The sequence below is a fragment of the Staurois parvus genome, unplaced genomic scaffold (assembly GCF_062004578.1).
Source record: "Staurois parvus isolate SC_StPar_1 unplaced genomic scaffold, SC_StPar_1.0 ptg000115l, whole genome shotgun sequence".
Lineage (NCBI taxonomy): Eukaryota > Metazoa > Chordata > Amphibia > Anura > Ranidae > Staurois > Staurois parvus.
The window spans coordinates 1,684,715-1,705,105 of NW_028317911.1; the positions used below are offsets into that span (position 1 = coordinate 1,684,715).

At 41.9% G+C, this 20,391-nt stretch overlaps 1 protein-coding gene across 5 annotated transcripts in view; it reads left to right on the plus strand.

Annotated features, from left to right (window-relative positions):
* LOC149467327 (lethal(3)malignant brain tumor-like protein 3) overlaps positions 1-20,391 on the plus strand; it is an 83,095-nt gene that overhangs the window by 23,072 nt on the left and 39,632 nt on the right. For all 5 annotated transcript variants that reach the window (XM_089671899.1, XM_089671901.1, XM_089671902.1 and 2 more), the window contains exons 5-12: positions 406-574; positions 1,989-2,043; positions 2,300-2,388; positions 5,592-5,696; positions 7,243-7,378; positions 10,462-10,553; positions 13,395-13,546; positions 19,603-19,679. In XM_089671899.1, the coding sequence (XP_089528025.1) occupies positions 406-574; positions 1,989-2,043; positions 2,300-2,388; positions 5,592-5,696; positions 7,243-7,378; positions 10,462-10,553; positions 13,395-13,546; positions 19,603-19,679 (875 nt within the window). The remainder of the gene's footprint in view (positions 1-405; positions 575-1,988; positions 2,044-2,299; positions 2,389-5,591; positions 5,697-7,242; positions 7,379-10,461; positions 10,554-13,394; positions 13,547-19,602; positions 19,680-20,391) is intronic.

The following is a 20,391-nucleotide window of genomic DNA, read 5'->3' on the forward strand; positions in this document are numbered from 1 at the left end:
TGAAGGAAAAACTCTTGACCTATATACTTGTTTCATGGCTATGAAAAGCAGGATAGCCAGGCAGTTAGTATTTTCAGGAGGTGGTCAGATATGGCAGCTTGTATAGGTTTTCCATTACAGGTTTCCTTTAACAAAATCTGGTGTTGGGTGGGCTAATTTGGGAAGATGTGTAAGTATTCTATATTTATTTAGATTTTCATTACTGCCTAAAACTCTCAAGACATGTTCTCCCGCTTGAGTCTCCTGTATGTGTATTTAATGTACTGTATGTGTATTTAATGTATTAATTGCACATGACCACCACTTTACTACAGAGGTTCAAACCTACATAATCAAGAACAAAAACTGTTAGCTTGTGTGATCTACAAGGGAATAACTCATTACTTATGGTTATGGGTTTTGTAGTGAAAGCGTGTCACCACCCGTAGAGGAGCAATCAAATACATCATCCCTACCCACAGTGCCTACAGCCCCGGTGGCCAGTACAGAGAGTGAGCGTCCTCAGAGACTGCGAAAAAAAAGAAAGCTGCTTTTGGATTCTGGGGATGAAGAGGACTTTATTGATGAAGAAGAGGTAGATTGTATCTGTATTGCTCTATATTATCCTGATTGTTTCCATGGATGCATGGAGTTAGTGTGTTTTTAGAATAGTAACAGCGATAACCATATTTTATTTCTAGGACCATTTCACCCAAAAGTGTTATCTTAGTGATAGGTGGGGCCCCGGGAGTGTGAATGGGGCCTAATGGTGAGATCTCCTTACTGTCATTTTTAACTCGGTTCTTGTCCACTTGGAAGTTTAAGGTCTTCCAGCTCACCTTTGTATGTCCCAATGCATCTATTTGCCTTCTGCACAATGTAAAATCATTTAATAAATAATTGACTGGTCAGAACTGGTCCAATGTAGATATGCAAAAAAAATAGATTTTAGCTTTAAGAAATGTTTTATTAAAAAGGAGGCCGAATAAAAAAATATAACCAATTAACATTTCTGTCTGCTTTCCTTGTGCTGTGAGAGAATATGATAGGAAAACCCAAATAAAGAACACAGGATTGTTATGGTTAGGCTATCCAGGAACTGTGTACTCTATCATGATAACAAATACAACTGTGAATATATGAGTAATTTGGTTAAGAAAAAACAGAATTGTTATTTTCAGTATGCAATATTTGAAAGCTTAATTTAAGTATTAAAGTGTATCTATGGTCAAGATCTGAAACATTTTTTTTTCCCCAAATCAAAGTCAAATTTCAATTATTTCTAGCTACTGCTATTAATCTGAAAGATCTTGAAATTTGTATAATGTACTTTGTGAAGACTCCTGCACATTTATTTCCTTGAATGCTGTGACACATTATGTAAATATGCACTGGTGTCTCACATATGTCACAGAGCCTGCCTTCTGAACTGCAGAGGTGCTGAAGAGGGGTTTCAGGAGGCACAGTCAGTACAGTAAATGCCATAAAATCATTTAATACAGGTAACACATTACCTTGGGATATGTAGTAAACCAAAGGCATGAGTAGAGAAGAAGCTACAAAGCATGCAAGGAATCCATGAATTTTTTGAAAAGATGGCCAGCAGATCACAACAAGAAATTAAATATTTTAAGTAAGCTTGGGTCTCATTCATACAGGGAGTACTAAACCGTACACACGTGTCCCCAAATGCGTACTGTGTGGGTTTGGGGGGACACACCCACACGGATGTCAAATTGTGTCTGTGCAGCCTCTGCTTCCCAATTGACATCAATGGGACTGCCTGCATGGGGATACACAGAACACATGTGCATCCCCACATAAGCAAACATGGTATCCCAATGGGCATATGATTTAGTAAGTCATATATCAATGAGGCCTTATATTGGTATGTCAATAACTATTATTTGTATTGATATTACAATGCTGATGTTGTAAATTGTAAATGTATGCTGTGACTATAGATCTCCTTAAACACGGTCACTCTTATACTTATTATTCACAAATAGGATAAAGTCAGAGGCCACCACAAAGGTCGAAAACCTTCCAAGCAAACAAAATCAGGTATGGTAGAAGGGCCAGTGATGTTAATGACCATTTTCTAAAGGTTAAGATGATTTCCTGAGTGTGCAGTTCTTGGCAGAATCTTCCCACCAGTTGGTGTCTTTGGTTACTTTCCACAACTGGTATGATTTTTTTTTTTTTTTTTTTTTTTTTTTTCAATCTGTTCTTTAACTTGTATTAGTGGTACTGCTGTCATTTCATAGACAATGTACACTATGTTATTCATAATTACTTAATATGATTCTTTAATCATTAGCACCCACGGCCAAGAAGAAATCATGGAACTGGGTCTCTTACCTAGAAGAAGAGAAGATGCCAGCAGCTCCTTTAAAACTCTTCAAAGAGGTAATTTCTGTAATAATGTGCACTTAGGAAATGTTACTGATGACAGTATCGTATGCTAAAACTTGTGATTTATACACCTTAACCAGTTAAAGTGGAACAGAATTCAAAAAGTGAATATTTGCTATGCTATACGGACCATCTAGAAATGGTAATTTATGCTGAAGCAGTACCCTGAAAATGTGTCTTTTTGGCTGGAATTCCTCCTGAAAATTAGCAGTGTGCTTCCTGGTGTGTGAAAGTGTCTAGGCACTCATGTACCTACAGCCTTATCGCTGTATAACTACAGTTTGAGATCTAAGGAATTTCTGCCTCTCACAGCTATTCTCAGGAGATTTGGTGATGTCACCACTGTGCTGCTCACTTGGAATTCTGGCACAGGGAAGCAAAGCCCTCCCTCATAGTGTAGAACAAGGCATGGTAAGTTCAGTTTCTCTTGAAAGTGTTACTCAACCCACAACAGTAAAATCAGTCTGTAACTGAAGTAAAGCATGCTTGTTATAATTACTGTGGAACCTAAGGGGTTAATCCTCTGCATGGTGTAAAAAGGTTGTTTGATCCTGATTGTTCTATCTCTCCTCTTATTTAAGCAACCATCTCTTATCTCCTGATAAGACAGACTGAATCGTAGGAATTTTGCACATGCTTAGTTTGGTGTGTATTGCTATAGCGGGGTTTTTTTTTTGGGAGAGTGCATGTGATCAGCACAGGGCCAATCATCACTGCCCAAACAGAGGTCAGGGGTTTTGCATCCTCCTAGAGCAGAAGGAAAACTCCTCCTACAAGCTTTAGCTAGTGCTTGGCTGAACACTGATAGAAGCCACAAGACTGCTCTAACGTCTGATGAGAAAAGGTATTTAGCAGTTCATATTTACTAAGATAATTGCATTTCCATGTTCTGTGTACTGTGGGAGCCCAGATATAGTGAATGCAGGGTCCTGGGTTTAGTAACACTTTAACACCTAGATCCCAATCTATTTAGTTGAGCTGTTGTCATGTTACAGTGTCAGTGCTTGTTGAGAGAGAAACCGAAAACAATACATTATAGTTGGCTTCAGACAGCAGGAAAAACTAATTATAACAGACTGAATTCACTAGGCTATAATAAACATTATTTTCCCAACAGTTATTTATTTTAGCATTGATGGCCATTTAGCGCTGACTGTAACTTAACCCCTTTACGCCTAGACGCCGAGTGGCCGCACATTTTCGTTTAGGTAAGAAAAAAACGTATGTGCTGAGGGCTCGCTCCCTGCGCGCTCCCTGCACACATGTCCGGTACTCATTAAAAATCCCGGTCTGCTCTTTCGATCGGGACCTTTCTCGATCATCCGACGCGTCACGGCGGTCACATGATCCCTAAACCACGCCCGCCCCCAAAACTCTTAAAGGGCCGGGAGACACTGGCAGGAAGGCGTTAAGTAAATAAAATAAAATAATGTACCTGTAGAAGAGGACTCTCAGTACTTACTAGTCCTGCTGCTGACGTCACCAGAACAGTGCTCTGTTCAGTAATAATCTTCTGTTGAAGTCTGTAGGTAAAACTGACACTGTTCGGAAGTTGATCTCCTGGGCCCCTGCAACTCTCACTGGTTTCTCCTTCTATTATCCATGCATTAGAAGATACAATAATGATGTCAAGGTCAACAGAAAGAATCAGCAAGAGTTGCATGGGACCCAGATGATTATATATTTTCTTAAAGCAGATACAATGTAGAATAAAATTATGGTAGTTGCATTTTTTTTATTTTGCATATTATTTGCACAACTATTTACTTTATTAAATGTATATTTTAAGGAAATAATACACTAATATGAATTTTCGTGCAAACAAACACAATATAACACACATTTTTTTTAATACTAAAGATGGGGTTGTATTATGTTAATCAATACCAAACATGTCAAGTCTTAAAACTGTGTGTGTCACTGAAATCATGAAAAACGATGGTACCCAAAATTCTCCATAGGCTACACTTTAAGAACTTTTACAGGTTGTAAGTTTGGCGTTAACCGTCATTTATGGCCCTAGAATTTTTGCTCTCACTACAACATTCATAGTGATACCTCAAATGTTTCTTTTTGTTTTACTACAATTTTTTTCATTTTTTTTTTCATTTGATTTTATTGCTATTACAGGATGCTTCATGATAGTATGGGCAAGATACAGGTCCTCCTTATGGAGACATCAGGGGTTTATTTCCCTCCACTGCAGCTAATCAAGCACAGATAGTGCTTGATTGGCTGAGTCCTCAGCTACAGTAGCTGAGGGGTGACAACTGTGAACCAGGAAGTGACGTAATGCATGTTGCGTCAGCGTTCACTAGTCATAGGGGGAATTGGAGAACAGATGTTCCCTGATCACCTTCTCTCAAAGTTACTGGGGATGGGAGGAACGGGAGAGCTCAGGAGCCACTATGGTGCTATGTGAGGGAGGGGGACGAAACCTTTGTAAAAAGTGATCAGAGTGGCCCTAGATCTGCCCGATAACTTTTACCTTGAAGTTGAGAGTTGTCTGCTAAAATCAATACCAAGCTCATGGCTGCTACTGCCAGGACATTTATAAATGTACCTTATTAGGCAAGTGGTTAAAAACAACATTTCTAAACTAGAAAAGCTACAATTTCTGGGGAAATTGTGTGAAGTGTTCTTGCCTCCACCAGTAGTCTACAACTGCAGTGGGTGGAGTAACTGGGTGGAGTGGCTTGAGTAACTGTTGTGTGGTTGGAGTGGCTGGAGTAACTGTGAAAAGGTTTTGTCAGCTCCCACTCTAGTTTTGAACATTCCTCCATTCATTCCTATGGGACCAATTTCACCACAAAAATGCAGATATTTCGTGAACCATTCGGCGAAACGTTCCACAAAGTAATAGCACACCAATCGGTAACAATCCGCAATATTACTGTCTATGTAGTGTAAAAACTGTGGGAGGAGTTAGGGTGGTAAATTTGGCTATAATAATAAGAATATATATGTGAGATAACAGTAAGTGGTCTTGCCATGCAAGAGCCCTTAACTATCCTAAACAATGATGAAAACATGCGTTCTTTGCATAGCTATTGGATTGAACTACACAAGAATGGTATCTTTGTTGCCTGCAGCAATGAATGAGCTTTCTCCTTAGGAAAGATTGGATCTTATACACCCTTTTTAATTCTTCACCAGATCTATTTTATATCTGCAAAACCTTTGATTTATTATTTCAGCATCAGTCTTTCCCTCAGTCACGGAATGGATTTAAGGTGGGATACAAACTTGAAGGGATAGATCCTGAACATCCATCTTTATACTGTGTCCTAACTTCAGTTGAGGTAAGAGCATGCACTGTTTGCATTTTGTGTCAGTTATTGAGAAGGATTCACCCATGTGTTTGTGTTTTTTTTTTTCTTCCATTCTGTGTGCAGTTTATTATCTCCTTGAAGTCCTCATATTCTTGATATTTACTGCATTTTGGGGTTTTAGCCTTGAGATCAGAGTGATTTGCTGTGAGTTGGGTAGTTCAAGATGGATCAAATACTTTGCAGGAATCTTACAGTTCACTGTCTTGCTTGAGTTGAACGCACTTAAAGCAATTAGCATAGGATTATACAAATAAGCGTTTGAATAAATAGATGATTTTCCTACACAGTATTCTTTTCTTCTTCCTTTTAAAAGATAAGTTCACCTTTTGGAACGTGTTACACATTCCACCCATTTTTAGGCTGGAACATTTAACATGTTCCCACTGCTGCAACTTCTCCCTGATCCACTGCCTCTGACAGTGAGCCGAGGATCATCTCCCTGAACTCGCTGTCACAGATTAAAAAAACAACATGGCCCTGCGGAGCTTCGCCTGCCCGGCCGCGTCATTCATTCACTCATTCATAGAGTTCTGTGAGTGGAAAAACTTCAACTACCGTCAGCTGCAAAGACTTGTAGTTTTCAATGAACTACCAGAGCACTGGTGAGCACTCTCGGTAGCTCATTGATGGTTCCTGTCATTGTGTAACTCCCTGCCTGTACAAGGTACAAGCAGACAGCGTATGCTGACAGTCTGCAGGAGCCATGCATTGCACCCGCAATATGCTGATCGAGGGTGCAATGCTTTACAGGCTCCTAATTAAAAAAAAAAAATAATAATAATAATAAATGCACTTTTTTTAACCTGCAAAAAGATGTGCATTTATTATTATTATTATTTGTTTTTTTTTTTTTTTGAAGGTAGACTTAATCTTTTAACATTGTGTCGCAAAGCAAAGTAACACACAGATGTTCAGCACATCTCACCTTTACAATACCTGGCGCAACATAAAAAAAGTTTGGGTATGGGCAAAACCTGCACTTTTCCTCCTGCATTCCACAATACAGTGCAAAGTGTTTAAGCAACCTACTGTCAGACGTGAGTTCTAATAGAGTTGGAATTTGTAGTCCTTTCCTAATCTGGACTTTCAGATCGTTCATATTGGCATAGAATCTAGTGAGGTATGAAGCAGACAGGCAGGCACTGTAACAGTGAAATGTGGTATCATGCCTCATAACTATATGCAGCATTAATTTGCTTTGTGGCACCGTGTTGCTTGATTTAAACAATAGAATAAGGACAAAACTATGATGAATATTCTTAAATGTATTCATTATAGCGTAATTGTATTTCAAGACATCTGCCAGAGAATTTTAACTATTCATACCAGTGCCTACCCCAGAAGAGCTTGAAATCTATTGTGCCTTATAACCATGCAATAAACATACTCCACACCTAGCTGAAGCAGCAGCTCATTAAAACTGACTTCCATTCTTTGAATACTGGAACGCATAAACAAAGACTGCATCAAACGAGACTGCTAAGATTGGATTTTTACATATCTTGCTTTTAAAAAGGTCCAAGGTTACCGATTGCGACTACATTTTGATGGATATCCAGATTGCTATGATTTTTGGGTTAACGCTGATTCCGTGGATATACACCCAGTGGGATGGTGTGAGAAAACTGGACACAGACTTACTCCCCCTAAAGGTAAAAAAAAAAAAAATTGCAATTGATAATTGTTTTTCTGTATTTTATTAATGTAATTCTACTTAGTAGTTTTGAAGCAGAAATTAATAATGCACTTATCAGGTGTGGGATACCTTCTTTACAGTCTTTGCTAGGGGTCAGTATCAGTCCATTATAGGATGGGTACTTAGAAAGGGACAGGCATTCTACTACTCCCCACATCCTTGACTAGGAGGAAGCTGTTACACCAGATGCAGAGTCTTTGAACAGGGAGAGGAGAACAGTAGATTGTTGACATGGCTGGCAAAAGGGCGTTCGCCCTCGGCTAACATTCCACATTTAGCTGACCCTGCAGATCCCATGTTGACAGATCCGATACAGATCCACTGCAGTTTTGCTTCTTACTATCAGTCTTTTTACAACTCTGAAGTATCTTATAGTGACACGGATCTAGTGGCATATCTGGAGAAAATCGACTTTCCTGTTCTTAGAGACAAACTTGAGGCTCCCATCACACTGAAAGAGGTACTGTTTACAGTGGTCTCCCCCCCAGTCTGGGAAGACACCTAGATCGGACAGACGTCCGGCAGAATTTTTAAAAACATATGCTGAGGACTTAGCCCTGTACTTTCACGCGATGCTCCAGCATTCACTGGAGGTGGGCTCTCTGTCTGCCTCCATACAGGAGGCAATTATGGTTGTTGTCCCCAAACCTGGTAAGAACCCAGAACTCTGCTCCTGATATTTTCTAATATCTTTACTTAATATTGATGCTAAACTCCTTACCAAGATTTTAGCCCACAGCCTGAACCTTGTTATTACTGCCTTAGTATATATTCACGAATCAAGGCTCATGCTGGGTAGGGGTACCAACATCAATATTTATAGATGGCCCTGGCTTCCCTGGACCACCTTCCCTGGAGGGGTGGTGGCTTCTCTGGAGACACAAAATGCATTGGACATACCTCTGGGCAATCCTATGGAAATTTGGATATGGTCCTCAGTTTATCCCTGTTATTTATCATTGTTGTCCCGCTAGAGGTAAAACTCTTCCTATATCCAGTGAGGCCTATTCCTCTCTCCATATAGCTCTTAATATTCTAGATTAATTCTGCTCCTACTCTGGGGTTAGAATAACCTGAGAAAAGTCATATTCTCACTACATCCATCCTGCCCCAAGATTGATGTAGGCACTCCTCCTCTTTGTTGGGTGGGTGAAATCATCTACCTTGGAGTGAGAGTTTGTGGTGAGATGTCAAACTATTTGGAATTTAATCTCTACCCATTACCCATCTCTACCCATTACTCCTATAACTTGCCTCAAGATGTAACTTCATAGTGATCTCTTAATAGAGTGAATCTCCTTTAAAATGTTTTTCCCAGGAACACTCCTGTGCCTATCCCTAAACATTTCTTTCTTATGATTTATGACATTATCCTTTCCTTTATTTGGGCTGAACAGGTCCCTCACTTGGCGAAGACTGCGTTTCAGCTACCCATTTCCCAGGGTGGACTTGCCCTTCCTATTTTCCAAATTTCTTATTGGGCAACAGGGTTGGTCACAATCGGGTAATGGTTCTCTCAGCCCAAGGATAATCCTGTGGTGACTCTTGAGGCAGTTATACTAGGTTCCTGCTCTACCCTCCGTAATCTGGTGTTCCGGATGCTTTGATCGCATGACCGGATGCTTTGATCGCATGACCGGATGCTTTGATCGCATGACCGGATGCTTTGATCACATGACCAGATGCTTTGATCACATGACCAAATCACATGCTTGATGGGCACTACGTTGCGAGTATAGAATCATGCCAGTGTGAAATTGTGCACCCCCATCCACCTAACTGCCGAATACTGTTGTGTGGTAGCCCCTCCCTTCTTTACCAGTTTGCCAGATCCTCACCTATGGGCCATATGATGGATGGGAAGCTACTGCACTTTAATGAGCTGAAATCCAAATTTTCACTACCCAACTAGATGTTCTTCTGGTATCTGCTGCTGCGGCATGCAGTGGCGACTCATTTCCCATTGCACCTAACTTTGGAATCTGACCCTCTGGAGAGATTGCTCCAAGGAGAAAGCCAATATCTGATATATTTCTCCATCTATCTCTAGCTTATGCCGCCAAATTGGAGTGTATCTACTAGAAATAGACAAATATCTTTCCTAACCATACTGAGGATGACTGAAAGGACTATGTGGAAAAGTACGTTACTTGATAACAGCTAGAGAAAGATTTTTCCAACTTAAATTACTTCATAGGGCTTATGTCAAACCAGTATCCTTGTGTGCATGTTGCAGTGCCTCGTGTGTAGTTTTCTCCATATGGTGTGGACCTTTCCCCTTCTGCGAACCTTCTGGGAGTCGGTGGCGGTCCTTGATGAATTGTGTGAAACACAACTGGGACTAGACCCCCAGATGTTACTTCTAGGAAGGTTTTATGATTTGGTGTTTTTTGTTTTTTTTTTCTTACACTTTGTTTTATGCACAAAGAGAAATCTTGCTTCACTGGAAGCTGGCCATCCTTCCTGCCCTAGCTGCCTGGAAGGCCACTATTAACAGAGTCCTGCCCCCTGAACAAATTTACTTATCAGGGTAGGAACTGGCCATGGAAATCCGAGAAAAGTTGGTCAGCCTGGATACTTCCTCAAGGTGACATGAGGTGTGGCCTATTTTTTTTTTTTTTTTCTCTCCTTCCCCCCTCCCCAATACATGTGCTTCCACCTGCAGTGGTTACTGTCCACAGGCAATTATCCTCTGCTTCCCCCTGTGGATTGTGATCATGTATGTTGTGATGGTGATCAAGACCTCCTTTTTAATACTGTGATCAGTTACTCCGGAATCTTTTTGGTTAAGTATTGTTTTATTGTACACTGAATATGTCTTAGCTTCCTTCATGAGCTAACATTTTGATGGAATGTCATTACACATTGCTCTCTCTGATGTATGGTGATCTGTTGTACCTGGCATCTAGTTTGTATATTTTGCTGTAAATATTCAATAAACCTTTTTTCTGTAAAAACAAAAAAAATGCACTTATCAGTATTTCAGTTTTAAAATATTTCACACTAATGTTTGATGGTTTCTTACATTTTTGTTTTTAGGTTATAAGGATGGAGAGTTTAGCTGGCCTTCCTACTTAAAGCAATGCAAGTCACAAGCTGCTCCAAAGACCTTATTTAAAAGTTATAACACGGTGAGATAATCTAAATACAGAAATATGCTTTAGCTATTAAACATTTCTAGTTTGTATTTTTAGTACATGGTGCTGTGGCTTCATTTAAAGCCCAGCTGAACCTTCAGTTTAAATTGGCTCAAATAATTCCAGGTGCACCAAAGCAAAAGTGTTTTAACCACTTGCCCTCCTGAGGATTTACCCCCTTCCCGTCCAGGCTATTTTTTGCGTTACGGCGCTGCGTTTTTTTAACTGACAATTGCGTGCTCATGCAACGCTGCACCCAAATGAAATTGATGTCCTTTTTTTTTTTTCCCCACGAATTGAGCTTTCTTTAAGTGGTATTTGGTCGCCTGTGAGGTTTTTATTTTTTGCGCTATAAAAATAAAAGAGCAACAATTTCGACTTTTTGCTATTTAAACATGTCCAGAAATTTTTTTTTAAAAAATGCAATTTTGTCATAAATTTCAGCCAAAATTTATTCTGCTACATGGCTTTGCTAAAAAAAATCCCAATACGTGTAAATTAATTGGTTTACGTGAAAGTTGTAGCATTTGTAAATGGCGGTATATATACTGGGATTTTTTTTTTTTTTCCTAGTAATGGCGGTGATCAGCAACTTATAGCAGAACTGCAGTGGACATTCTGACACTGAGGAGAACTGACTTGGTGTCACTGACATTCCCAGTGACACCAATACAGTGATCAATGCTAAAAAAAAAAGCACTGACACTGGGCAGGAATGGGTTAACATGGGGGGTGATCAAAGGGTTAACTGTGTGCTGGGTGTGTTTACTATGGGGCGGTGTCTGTGTGCTTCACTGTAAGCACGCTACTTTGGATGGCTGTGCTGTGCACCCAGAGATGCAAAATCTTGTATGTATATGTGTATATATATATATATATATATATATATATATATATATATATATATATATATGATATGATTTTGCGCACCCGTGCCGTCCTGTAGCAGTATTTCTGCTATAGGGTGGTCTGGAAGCGGTTATTGTATTACAGTTTGTTTTCTTTCTAAAGCAGCCACAGCCTAAACAAAAAGTCACTCCTCAGCAGCAGATGAGTAGGAACTTTGCATGCTGTGGGGAAGAAATGGTCTCCCTGTGGAGGTCTGACAAGTCAAACCTATAGCTGTGGTTTGACAGAGGGTGTGTCAGACCTCTGCAAAAAGATCACTGCTTCCCTATTGAGAGCATTCTGCAGCATGCTGGCAGGGAACATGCTTTTTTTTTACTCAGCTTTGTAAAGAAAACAAACTGTGAGACACAGTGGTGCACACCTTGTTTTGATGCATCTGGAATGTATTAAAGGATAAGTTCACCTTTTTGACCAAAAATAATAAATGCACATTTTTTTGCAGGTAAAAAAATGTGCATTTATTATTTTTGGTTGCAGGAGACTGTAAGGCATTGATCGACGGTGCCATACAGGTCTCCTGCAGAATGTATGGGCAAACAGATCTACTGGCAGGAAGATTCAATGATCTACCATGGCGCTCCACCATGCCGTGGTAGTTTATTGAGAACTACAAGCTGACAGCCGCTAAGGCTGTTGGGACTTGAAGTTCATTCATTCAAAGAACACTGTGAATGAATGACGCAGCCCATGTGGGCAGAGCCCCAATCGCCTGCGCTGGTTTTAAAAAGTGACAGCCAATACTTCTGTCATGAGGGACGGGGGCTTGGGGTGCAGCGGCTACAGCATTGCGAACATATTACATGTTCCACCCTTAAAACGGAGGTTAACATGTTCCCAAAGGTGAACTTATCCTTTAAGTTAATTAGCACACACATTGTCTTCATGTTTACATTAACCAAGCACTATCTTCACTTTCTCTTCATGGTTTAGTAAAGGCTAGTTCACACACACAGCGCAGTTAATGGTGGTTTTTCTGCACTGGCCAAATGCCAGTGACCACTAATGCAGAAAAGAAATTGTTGTTTTCTGTGTGCCCTTATTGCACTGCAGCCAACCAGGAAGTGCAGTGCAGCGAGCTGTGGAAAAATGCAGACAAGCTACATTTTATCACAGTGCACAGGTTGCCACCCCAGTGCTACTGTGTGGAGACATGAATGAAGGCAGGCCATATTCGGCCGAAATCGGTCGGCCCCGTTGCCGATGCTGCCATCCATGTCCACGAAAAATGGCCGTTTTTCGTGGATTTTCCAGCATGACCGATAAAAATAAATGAGGAGGTCTGCAAAAAACGTCTGACGGGCTGGCCCCACTAACGGCGTGATTATCAGCCGATTTATTTGTGCGGACGAAAATTCGGCCGATAAACGACCCATCTATGGCCTGCAGAAGTGCATGTCTTATAATGCTAAAAAAAAAAACCCAAAAGAAACTGATGCACTGAAACACATTTATACTGCCCCCCCTCACAGAAGCCGAAAACTGACAGCTGTTCGCACACTAAAACGAAGCATTTAGTGTGTGGGCAGTGTGACTGGGCCCAGGAAAATGTTTTTTAATTAATATATTTTTGGCATCTCATCGATTTTAATGTATTGTTTTTAAATACTATAATAGTGTCAGAAAATTACAGTTTTAAACCAGCACGCTGCAGTGGCCTATGCAAGCTGAAACTACATTTTTCTAATTGAAGCCTCTAGCTGGCATATGCTCATTATATCATAACTGATATATTGATAACATGATCATGAACCACTCTTGCTAAGCAACTCCAAGTGGGGTCGTCCACTGTAGGAGCTTCTCAAGTAGGGATTTTTGTTTTATTTTAATGAGATAAATCCCTTAATTCTGCCCATTCATCTTTTTTGTTATACTGTTTTTTTTGTAAACCTATTATTCAGTTCATGTTTTGTACTCATTTGTTTACAGCCAGTAACGCCATCTGGCTTCCGTGTGGGTATGAAACTGGAAGCTGTGGATCGGAAGAATCCATCTTTACTGTGTGTGGCTACAATTTCAGATATTGTGGAGAACAGACTACTTATTCATTTTGATAACTGGGACCACAGTTATGATTACTGGTAACAGCCATCTTTTTTTCTTTCTTTTAAAATATAATTACACTTTACCTGCCTAGTCTTTCATAGACCAAACACATATGCCCTACAGGACTTCAGTTGAAGAAAAACTATGACTATGGTTTTTAAATCTTTGTGGTATCCTTCAGGAGACCAATTGCACAGAACATTTGCTTCCATTCTGATTCCTGGCTACATTGTGCTACAAAAGCACATTTTTTTTTTTTAATGTTTGTGTTGGCAGTAGCTCCACCCCAGGCTGAATAAGGGCTACTGCTGATCTGGAGAGAGAGACTACTACAGTACTAGTTGCAAGCTTGTGTTGTGAAAAATACAAGCTAGCAAGCACTCCTCTCTCCGGCAACTGAGTCAGGTCTGCGGGAAGAAGGACTGGAGTCGTAGCTGCTGGCTTGTGGTTTATAAACAACGGCTCTAGTCTGCAGCTTGCCATCATTCACGACTTTAGACCCTCTTCCTACAATAGCTGGTGGGCAGGTCTGGGCTCAATAGATTTTGCTGTGTGTACAAGGCAGAGCAGTGGAGGCACAAGGCTGTAGATTAGATGGCACAGCTGCAGAAGTTATGCACCTCTCCTGTGTGTGCTGTCATTTTCCCCATCCACTGTGTGCACTGCCCCTATGCTCTGTACCTTCTTGCTGGCAGCCTAGTTGAACAGTGTCTCCCCCCTCTCTCTCTCCCCCCTCTCTATCTTCCCCCCTCTCTATCTTCCCCCCTCTCTATCTTCCCCCCTCTCTCTCTCCTTCCCCTCTCTCTCTCCTTCCCCTCTCTCTCCCCCCCCTCTCTCTCCCCCCTCTCTCTCCCCCCCTCTCTCTTCCCCCTCTCTCCCCCCCTCTCCCCCCCCCTCTCTCCCCCCTCTCCCCCCCCTCTCTCTCCCCCCTTCTCTCCCCCCTTCTCTCTCTCCCCCCCTTCTCTCTCTCCCCCCTTCTCTCTCTCCCCCCTTCTCTCTCTCCCCCCTTCTCTCTCTCCCCCTTCTCTCTCTCCCCCTTCTCTCTCTCCCCCCTTCTCTCTCTCGCTTTCCCCCCTTCTCTCTCTCTCGCTTTCCCCCCCTTCTCTCTCTCTCGCTTTCCCCCCCTTCTCTCTCTCTCGCTTTCCCCCCCTTCTCTCTCTCTCGCTTTCCCCCCCTTCTCTCTCTCTCGCTTTCCCCCCCCTTCTCTCTCTCTCGCTTTCCCCCCCTTCTCTCTCTCTCGCTTTCCCCCCCTTCTCTCTCTCTCGCTTTCCCCCCCTTCTCTCTCTCTCGCTTTCCCCCCCTTCTCTCTCTCTCGCTTTCCCCCCCTTCTCTCTCTCTCGCTTTCCCCCCCTTCTCTCTCTCTCGCTTTCCCCCCCTTCTCTCTCTCTCGCTTTCCCCCCCTTCTCTCTCTCTCGCTTTCCCCCCCTTCTCTCCCCATCTCGTACAGCTCCAGCTTACAGTACAGACCTTCTTTGGATGACAGGCACTGGAACACAAAGAATGTTCCAGCGCTTGGCTCTTCTCTGTCAGGCTGAGTTAGGCAGCAGAGTTTCTCAACAGGGATGCCGCCTGAGGTAGTCAGGGGTGCTGCAGCATACTGATGGGGGAAAATTATTCAGATCAGGCCAAGCTCCCGCTCCACTTCTGAATTATACCTTGGCACGGCAGTAGCATGATCAGGACCGTGAGTGAAGAGTAATGCAAGTGAGAGGTGTCTTTCTTGAGACCTGACCTCTCCACCTCCCCCTACAGGACAGTACCCAGTATTGCAGCAGCTAGCAGTGAAAGTGTGGGTACAATACTGCATCTTTTGAAAGGTGTGTGTGTGTGTGTGTGTCTTTTAGTCTTGATCCCTAATTCTGTAGGATCAATCAGAACTGCTTTTTTAGGGCTTATGTGTAATAGCGGCCAAGACTGCCACTCCTCTAAAAAGCAATCCATGCTCAGATCTATTTTCTGAGTCGTTTGACAGGCTGTGAAAAGGCGGCAAGTCACCTCCTCACTCCCTGTTTTAACCCCCTAAATGCAGCACAGCATGTGAACAACCCTGGCTGCTGCCTCTGCAGCTAAAGGGGAAGCATTAAGGGTGGTATAAACGCAACTTAACTGCATGGTTTTTATGGCCCTCCGACCTTGTGTGTCAGTCAGCCCTTGGTTCACATCTGTGTGGCTGAGTGCTGCATGTAGGGCAGACCATGCATTTCAGTGGGCTGCCCTACCCACAGAAATGCAGGGAAAGAAGTTTTTGACCTCTTTTTAAAATTGTACCACTCACAAAAATGCACTGAATTTACCAATGTGTGGAGGAATATTAAGAATTAATGACACCCCTGCGTATCTGCTAAAGAATAGCATCTTTGTCTGTGTCGCTACCAATTTTTCATGCATTCTCTGTTACGCAGTAATGTGAGCCAGGCTTTAGCCTGGGGTGCTTTGAAATGAAAATACTTTTCAAGGACGCTGTGACTGGAATAAGGCTGAGAGGTTGCATTTTCCATCAGTTCCAGTTGTGTCTTTGGGCCTGGAAGTGAGGTAGGATCTGTCCTAGTGCACACGGCAAAAAAAAACAAAAAAACTAACAAGAACTTTTTGGTTATACATCCATTTGGCATGTTAAAGTGGTTGTAAAGGCAGAAGATTTTTTTACCTTCATGAAGGCTATGCATGAAGCTAAAAAAACCTTCTGCATGCAGCATTCACTGCAGCCCCCCTTATTGTTGCCTGATCGCGATCCAGTGATGTGCACAAGGCTCTCCTCTCACTCGCCCCTCATTGGCTTAGATGTAGCATTGGGAGCCATTGGATAATAAATAACTATAGCACCCCCTTGGTGCCCAACTGCAGAAACAAGAATTATATAACAACCCTCAGGTTATAAGATGCAGTGGCATCGCTATGGGGGTGCGGACCGCATCTGGGTGACACCTGCAAGACGGGTGACACCAGGGCTGGTGGCAGGATTAGGGGGGCGGTAAAATTTCCAGCCAACTTGCACAGGCGGAGGAGCTGGCTCCCCTCCTCCCACCACTCAGCACTGTGCGATCGGGCGATGCAAGTCCCTGCATGCTTGCAGTACAGTGAAAAGGCCTGTGAGTCTGCTGCAGCTTGCCAAACTCCTTCTGTCTTATGTTAGTGTTACTATGCAGTGCCGCCATCCTATCCTGTCTGTGTGGGGTGACGTCATGACTCCTCCCTTACTGGACTGGGAAAACCAATAGGAGAGTCTATCCGGTGACAGAGAGGGAGGGTCACCAAGGGGCTGAACAGCATGAGCATGTGGATGTTGTTCCTGTAGTGAGGCAGCTCTGGAAGCGTCCCTGGATGCAGAACTCAATACTGAGGGGGGCAAGTCCTGCAAACAGGTTAATGTATGTACAGTACGGTGTCTACCCTGACACTGTAACGTACATTATATACAGGCCAGTGTATATAACATAGTACAGTGTCAGTATACAGACTGGTCTGTATCTAATGTACAGTATGGTGTCATCAGGGTACAGACTGGTCTGTATATAATGTACAGTATGGTGTAAATGTACTGTCTGTACCCTAACATACTGTACATTATATACAGACCAGTCCACCCTGATTACATCATACTGTACATTACAGACCAACCAGTCTGTACCCTGACACTGTACTGTACGCTATATACAGATCAGTGTATACAACATACAGTATAGTTTCAGTTTTATGCTGTCAAAGTTTTTTGCCTTTTAGTTATACTTCATTTTTCAAATTAATATATGTAAATCACAAAGGTGAAAACAGAGTCCACAGAGGAGCATGAATGATTAACCAGAGATCTCTAAAACTCGCATGGTAGCAATAAAAAGTCCTAATGGAAACTAATTGGAGGAAAGATGATCTTCCCAATATATGACAGAAGTGGGTAATAGCCTCCTGGTCCCAGAGGACATGCACCCCACACCACCCGTTTGAGTAGGCAGAAGCTTACCAGAGCAGAATGACCCCTAATATGTAGTGATCAAACAGAGCTTATGATGTTTCCAGGGAGCTCTCAGATCACTACAACTTTTCTCCAGACCCGCAGGTAAGTATGGCACCCGCAAACAGCCTGTCCACTCCAAAAGTCAGCAGCACTCAAGAATGTGACCAGGGTTGGCAAGCAGACATCAAAGAAAGGAGAACACTCCCCATAGTGAAGATCAGTATTAAAACAGGACATTTATTAACCACTTGCCCTCCTTAGGATTTATCCCCCTCCCTGACCAGGCCATTTTTAGCGTTATGGCGCTGTTACTTTAACTGACGATTGCGTGGTCATGGAACGCTGTACCCAAATTAAATTTATGTCCTTTTTTTTTCCCCCCGCAAATTGAGCTTTCTTTTGGTGGTATTTGATTGCCTGTGCATTTTTTTTTGTTTTTTTGTTTAATTTTTTGCACTATAAAAAAAAAAAAAGACGAAATTTGAGAAACAAACAATATTATTGACTTTTTGCTATTAATACTGTCCAGTAAAAACATGTCCAGTAAAAAATTAAAAAAATCAAATTTCGTCATAAATTTAGGCCAAAATGTATTCTGCTACATGTCTTTGCTAAAAAAAACAATCCCAATACGTGAAAGTTATAAAATTTTCAAGTGGCGGTATAGATACTGGGGTTTTTTTTTTCTAGTAATGGTGGCAATCAGAGACTTATAGCAGGACTGCAGTGGACATTTTGACACTGGGGGGAACTGACTTGGTGTCACTGACATCCCCAGTGACACCACTACCTGTGATCAGTGCTAATGGCACTGGGGAGGAAGGGGTTAGCATGAGGGGCGATCAAAGGGTTAACTGTGTACAGGGAGTGTTTTACTAGGGGACCATGTCAATGTGCTTCACTGTAAGTACACTGCTTTGGATGGCTGTGCACAGCCATCAAAAGCAGTGTGCCCGAGCTGACAGGGAGAATTATTAGTAAACAAAACAGTCGTCCTCCCCATCAGAGATGCTCAGTAATCACCAGCCGGAACCTGGTGATTGACAGGCGCGGCCGCGTAGGGTGGCGTGGGTAGGGCGCGTGCAGGGCTCTCACGCGCCACCTACCTGGAAATGCAAAATCACGTATATATACATGATTTTGCTCACCCATGCCGCCATGTAGCAGTATTTCTGCTATAGGGCGGTCGGGAAGCAGTTAAGCCAATGCACTTACAAATGTAGCGTATAAAGCTATTCTAATATACAAGGGAAACATCCATCTGCCAGAATCAAAGACGGACCATGACTTGTTGCACATGCGTGGTTCGCGTGTATCTCAGCTCCGTCCTATGCGTTTTGCCACATATATGACGTCATCTGGGGTTCAGGACACATGCGGCCACCACACTCTTAAATAGGAAAACATCCATGGGATATATAGGATGGGGAGGAGATTGGACACACTTCCCACAGAGGGGGAGATCGCAGAATTAACCCTTAAACAAGTACTTTTTTGGCCCAATCCCCATTAGTAACTAGAGATTGTAAATTAGTCCTCCGACTGCACCTCCTTCTGTGCATTCTGTAAATGGAACTAAACCAAGGAAAAATATTTATATTAAAAAACTACATTACGTTCAAATTAAAAGGCCAACAAAGTCCCCATTTGAAATGCTTATATTCACTTTATAACTTGGGAGATTGTTACATAATTCTTGTTTCTGCACTTTGGCACCAAGGAGATGCTGTAGTTATGTAATATAGTGCTGCACTTTTTTGGTTTTTGGTATCGAGGTATTTTGTCAGCTGCTTGTCTGTTGGTTCTTACTCAGGCCATAGTGCACATTTTATTTGTTTATATACAACAGTTGTATATTCTAGATTTTTTCTTTTTTTTCTTTTTTTTACGCATGAAAGTGGAGTTACTCCTTAAAATAATTTGATTGCTGCCCAAACCTTTTGCATGCATTTATTAATTAACAAACCTTTACATAGACTTGACTTGTAATTCATTATCGGTGACTCCCCTATATTTACAGTCCATTTTGCAGACATTTCTGTAGTTCATGGAGGAACCTTCACAATGACATGACTTTCTTTAGCAGGATAGGGGTTTGTAATTTTGAGAGGATCTCACTAAATACCATTTATTTCCCAGGTGTGATGCTAGCAGTCCATATATCAGACCTGTTGGACATTGTAAAGAACTTGGGATACCTTTGACTCCCCCACCAGGTAAAGCACTCTGAGCATATCTTGTCAACCTATTTGGATGAAAAAGGGTACACTATTATACATCATTTGAAGTGTATTTCCACTTCTGCAGTCACATTTGAGAGAACCCCATTATATGTTTATGTGTTCCCTATCACACAGTGTACCTAAAAATATTTTTTACCTTTCCTGGTGTTTGTTTGGAACAGGACTTGGGCAAACTGCAAGCTACTCTGGACAATTTGAAATGAGCAGAAACTCCAACTGTCTTTAGTGACAAAGATAGACATGAGTTTCCCCTCATTAACATATATTGCAGAAAGCCAGCTTCTAGATCTTGATTTACTAAAACTGGAGAGTGCGAAATCTGGTGCAGCTGTGCATGGCAGGCAATCAGCTTCTAACTTCAGCTTGTTCAATCAACCTTTCCTAAAAAAAACCTGGAAGCTGATTGGTTTCTTTACAGAGCTACACCAGATTTTGCACTCTCCAGTTTTAGTAAATCAACCTACGTGTTAAAATCTGGTTGTAGCTGATAATGGGATTTGCCAGCACAGTACAGGCAGGGTTTATTATGGTAAACATTAACTCCTCAGCCCAATTCTTAACAACTTGAGCCCCAGGCCAATTCTGACATTCCTCTCCTACAAAATCAGCATTTTTTTTTTGCTAGAAAATTACTTAGAATCCCCAAACATATTTTTCAGCAGAGGCCCTAGAGAATAAAATGGTT